This window comes from Quercus suber, unplaced genomic scaffold (assembly GCF_002906115.3).
Source record: "Quercus suber isolate HL8 unplaced genomic scaffold, Cork oak 2.0 scaffold_362, whole genome shotgun sequence".
Taxonomy (NCBI): Eukaryota; Viridiplantae; Streptophyta; class Magnoliopsida; order Fagales; family Fagaceae; genus Quercus; species Quercus suber.
In genome coordinates, this window is record NW_027069814.1 from 47,122 (window position 1) to 52,720 (window position 5,599).

Sequence of the window (5,599 nt, forward strand, 5' to 3'; positions counted from 1 at the left end):
AGAGTCTCTGCATATGCCAAGGCTTAGCTATTGCTATTGATCATCATCATTTGTAAATTTTATTTTTTGATTACATCTTCTGTAGATGGGTTTTCTAAGGGCTACAACTTTGTTCCCTCTTAAGTCATTTGTTAGGAAATCAACAATCTTGTTTTGCACAGTTTCTTCTTTAATCTCTTTGTAATATAGTTTGAACTGATGTGTTAGATATGAAATGTGCAAATTTTTTAGATGATATGAACTTGGAACTTTATTGTTTTTAGGTTCAATTTTTTTTTTCCTAGTTAACGCTATAATATTTTGATCAGGGAAATATCTTCACTCTTTAGAGGCTACAATACGTTTAAATATTGAAAAGATATCCCATAGTAACTAGGAATTCACAAAATGACATGTTTAAATATTGAAAAGAAATCTTAGGGTGACTAAGAATCTACAAAGTGATAGTGTTTTAGAAACCACCGAAAAAACTGAAAATAAACCCTAGTTTTTATTCATCTAAAAATCTAAATTGCCTTAGAGGCTAAGATTTGTTTAAATACTGAAAAAAACGCCGAACAAACCCTAAATCGGACTAATCACGAAATTAGGTGGCAAGATTAATTAAATTTACCAAAAATGGCTAGTACATCTTTTGTTCGTCCTTTGCTCCAGTAAAGAGTTGATGTGATAAAATTTTATCTATATATGCTACTGAGCAAGGGCATTGCTTTGGCAAAAATCGATAAAGCCAACAAAACAACTTCCACAAATACACCAAAAACAACTTATAATGCATCAAATATATAATGATCTCCATAAAACAGAGAAAGCTGCTACTGAAATATAATAGAAATTGCACATCTACTTAACGAAAGCACAAAGCAAGAAGCAAAATTCGAATTTTATGCAGCACCAGCACTATCTCATGGTTCTGAGAAGCTGATATGTGTTCCCTCGAGAGTTATTTGTAACCAAATCATCCTCTTTCCCCTATTTGCATTTTAGTTTGAACTGACACTTCAGATATGGGGAAGAGATACAAGCCTAACAGTTTAATGGTTCTCGGGTCAACTACAAGGGATTCTTTATTGAAATTACTTAATATGCGTAAGACGGATAACTATACACCCACTGGAAGTAGTTAGTTGTACAGAGAACTTTCATTAAAAAAGAAAAGGGAAGAGACAAGTAATGAAAACATGACTTTACTTTCAAAACATTTTGATGAAGTTTCGAAAAATCATTAGACTCATTAGACTCGATGAAACTAGAACTACAACTTCTCTATCTCAATAAAAACATCTGAGAAAGCTTCAGAAGAAGATTACGTGCCAAAAAGCATAACTCGATGAAACTACAACTACACCTTCTCTGTCAAAATCGGAGCTTCCTGATATGTCAATTGACAATAGTATGCACCATTGCAAACAAGACAGAAGCTCGTTCAGTATTAAGGCAGATTAAAACCAGGACCTGACCTTCACACAAAACTTGTCCCAACACCAACGATACAACTACAAAAAAGAGACCTTTGTAAGGGTGGCAAAAACCAAGAAAACCAACAGAACATCAACAGGTACTTCAAAAGAAAAAAAAATCAATAACTACATAGATATTCATCAAATTGACCATAATAAGTATTAATCATAAAATATATGAGCTCCATGAAACAGAGAAAATTGCTAATGAAAATGAAAATAATAATAAAAATTGCACATCCACTAATTGAAAACACAAAGCTCTCAAAGGTAGAAATCTATGCAGAACTCTGCCCCCTCATTGTTCAAATTAGCAAAACTTTATCACGACTCAAGAGAAAAAATTTCTTTTTATGCTCCCACCACAGGTTGTTCAGTCTCCCCCTCAACCATTGTTTCATCAGCTGGCCTTTCTACCTTCACACCTACGTCTTCATGGTAGTCACCATGAACCTAAACAGAATAATCAGAAATGTCAATAAAGAATTCAGAGAATTAACAGTAATAGACAAAGATTGAAACACCAACTCCAAAAAGGAGAGGAAAGTAGCATGTGAATTATATACATACCTCCATCAACTTGCCAAGGTCAAATTTTGGAGCCTTAAGGATTTTGACTTTTCGGATGAAAACATTCTGCAAGGGGTAGATACCAGCAGTTGCTTTTTCAATATCCCTGCCAATCGCCTCAGGAATGAACTTCAAAACCAACTCCTTCAAATCGCATGAAGAAGCCTGGGATATCATAATTTCCCTCATCTTTCTGCGAATCTGACAATAGGGAAAGCCAAAAAAGAAACTTAAATATTAATTTATCTAATCCACACCAAATCAGATTAAAGGGGGAAATAGAACTTGGAACACAAACCTGACGAATCTGACTGGACTGGGCATAACAGGTCCGCTTGACCTGGTTTGCCCTCCTCTTTGTAAATCCAATGCAGAACATTCTTAGGGTGTAGTTGTCAGTAGTCTTGACATCCACATGGGCCTCAATCAATGTCTGCCACTTGCGCACCAGTGACCTCAGCTTGTCAGTGGTGAAGTCCATTCCCTGAGTTAAGCAGAAAAACCAAATAAATATACCAGATATAAAGTATTAAATGAAAACAACTAGTGTCCTATTGCAACAAAAAGAAATAATTGTAAATAATTTGCCACCCACCCAGAAGTTCGTGAGCACATTCCTCCCTTGCACATCCTCAGCTCTCAAACGTATCTTTCTGTAGGCGTGTTCCTCATCATTCTGAAGATCAGCCAAAGATACCTCAAAAACTCTATGTTTAAGCCCTTCAGAAGCAATCTGTAAAATAAAAGCAGAACAAAATGGTTAACAGATTAGCAGAATGGTTGTATAATTGGTCAGAATTAAATAAAAGTAATTTTTCAATAGAAGACTCTAAAGCACTTTTGAGTCGTTGAACTCTACTATAAAACAAGCTCCCCAACCGAGGGGGTCATTCTTCGTATGAGCTGTGTCAAAACACAGAACACAAGGGGACAAACTGCCACTCTACAGAGTATGTTACATGAATTGAGAAAGATACCCTCAAGAGCTCAACACCGTTAGATGATAACACATAATATCTAGAACAGTAAATATTGCAAATGGTACAACAGTGAGAATATATCCAAACATATTTGATGCTACCACTACACAGAAAGCAGTCCATGCTCAAATTATTAAACCAAAGAAAAAAAATATCACGCACCCATCTGAAAACAAAGAACTAACCATTCCATATGAGGAAAATTGTATCACTGTTATAGGGACAACAAAAGGAACCAGACTCACCATCCAAATTCAAGGTAAATTTTGGCTTACATCACATTAAATAGATTGCAGGACTCCTTGTAGCGCTCTTATTAATAAAATACACCGTAAAACCTCATTCGCACACTAATGCATAAAACACCAAATGCTTTTTAAGTTGATTTACCAACACATCAATTAAAAACAAATGTAATCACCCATACAGCAACCAGGAAACATCAAATAATCTTCATGGACAAGAAAAACATTACATCCAAAGGTACAGTATCATGAAACCAATATCTGATTTGCCCGAAAAGCAACAAAATACGTATTTGCAAAAGAAAAAAAACTTAGATACAATTCCTAGGTCATGTAACTTGGATACCCCAATAAAATTCAAACACCCAGTTGCATTAACCAATTAATTAAATTCATAAATTAGGGAACCTAATGTACTTCACCTGAATTGTACCCGAGTCCTACTCTTTCAAAAATAACCAACCCAAAACATTAACAATTACCACAGTTCCATTTCATTGCCCCATTTTCCTCCAATTTCTCATGAACCAAACATTAGGCAAACATAAAACACAACTTAACTCGCATAACCAAATCTACAACCACAAATATATGCATACATTTACATAGATGGATATATGCATACCTTGGTTCCTTGGGTTCTGGTGACAAGGGTTTTGCCGACCTGGCGAGTGAGGAACAGAGATGGTGCCTTAATGTCATACCAGTCCTTCTTAGCAAAGGGATCAGCACTGTAAATTATCACCAAAAATGTTATTAGAAAAACATTTTAACGAAAACCCAGAGTAGATTTCTACAAAAAATAATGGATATATGCATACCTTGGTTCCTTGGGTTCTGGTGACAAGGGTTTTGCCGACCTGGCGAGTGAGGAACAGAGATGGTGCCTTAATGTCATACCAGTCCTTCTTAGCAAAGGGATCAGCACTGTAAATTATCACCAAAAATGTTATTAGAAAAACATTTTAACGAAAACCCAGAGTAGATTTCTACAAAAAATTCATTTTTTTTACATAAAAACAATCAAAATCAAATCAAAACAAATCAATCAGATCCCAATTTCATAAAAATTTATAGTATCGTTTATATAATGCGGTGTACCAATGAATCATGAATGATAACGAAAACGAAAATGAGACTCACGCTTTCTTCTTCCCTCCCTTCTTTCCCTTCGAAATCCTCTTGTTCTTCCTGCAATTTCGGCATCAACCAACACAATCAGAAACCCTAATTACTCAATCAAATTTATAAATTCACATGAATGAGAGAGAGAAGTGAGAAAGGCACCCGACAGCCATGGTTGTGGGTTAGAGAGAGAGAGGCGCGCAAAGAGTGAGGGAGCTGAAATGAAAACCCTAGACCTCAAAACTCAAACCCTAGCGCTAACGAAGATGGGCTTTGTATATATATGTGTACGCTGTGGTGCTTCGAGGGTTTGTAATTGCGCCACTGATTTATGGGTTTATTTCCCAAAATGCCGAGGGTTTTGAACCCGATGTCCATACATGGGCTGCTTGGAACTTGGAATAATCAAGCCCAATTTGGCCCACACAAAATATTGGGAAAGGAAAAAACAATTTATTTACCAAATATTGGACTTTCCTAAGTGCAATTACCATTTTTTTTTAATAATAAATATGATGGTTTTTCAACCTATGGAATGTGCTCCATAATAATTATTTTTTATCATCAAGCTAAGACGCTAATTCGTTTTATGGTGTAGGCGGAGTTTGAACTCCATATCTTTTATTCGATGACAAAATCCATAATGATTACTCTTTATCATCATGTCAATATATTAATTGGTTTTACAGTATAAGCAAAGTTCGAATTCTAGATCTTTTATTCAGTGACATAAAATGTTACTAGTTGAGCTAACTAAAACCCTCTATTATTAAACTATCATGTTTCTCATTTCTTGGTGATGTATAATTCACAAAGTCTAATGACAAAAAAAATAATTAGATGACATATTATAATTATTGTACAATAAAATTAGTTTCAAAATAAATAAATAAAACAAAAAATACAAGTGAAAGTGATATTACACTTCACACCAATCACAGCTTGTCACCCTTACAAGTTGTAAGAAAAATTATGAAATTTTTTGTGACTTTAATATTGTTATGAGGCAGGAATAATTATTGTAGTTCAAAAAAAAAAAAAAACCACAATCACCTCTCTTAAGTACTTGGGTATGGGCTACACTTCTAATCTTTTATCATTATCAAAAATAAAAGTATTGGGGTTAAGCTCACACCCTATTATATTAATTTATTACTAGCTTTTGAGCACGTGCTCACTCATGTATTTAGAAGCTATTCTATTTTTTTTTTTTTTTTTT

General features: G+C 34.6%; 1 protein-coding gene across 1 annotated transcript; it reads right to left on the reverse strand.

Moving 5' to 3' along the window:
* Positions 1-1,597: 1,597 nt before the first annotated feature.
* On the reverse strand, positions 1,598-4,675 carry LOC112024751 (small ribosomal subunit protein eS1). The gene is made up of 7 exons (XM_065760331.1): positions 4,543-4,675; positions 4,399-4,446; positions 4,077-4,182; positions 2,626-2,763; positions 2,329-2,514; positions 2,031-2,231; positions 1,598-1,913 (listed from the first exon to the last, which is right to left on the reverse strand). Exons 1-7 carry the CDS (start codon positions 4,551-4,553, stop codon positions 1,812-1,814), a joined length of 792 nt encoding a protein of 263 aa, XP_065616403.1. The 5' UTR covers positions 4,554-4,675; the 3' UTR covers positions 1,598-1,811.
* Positions 4,676-5,599: the final 924 nt, after the last annotated feature.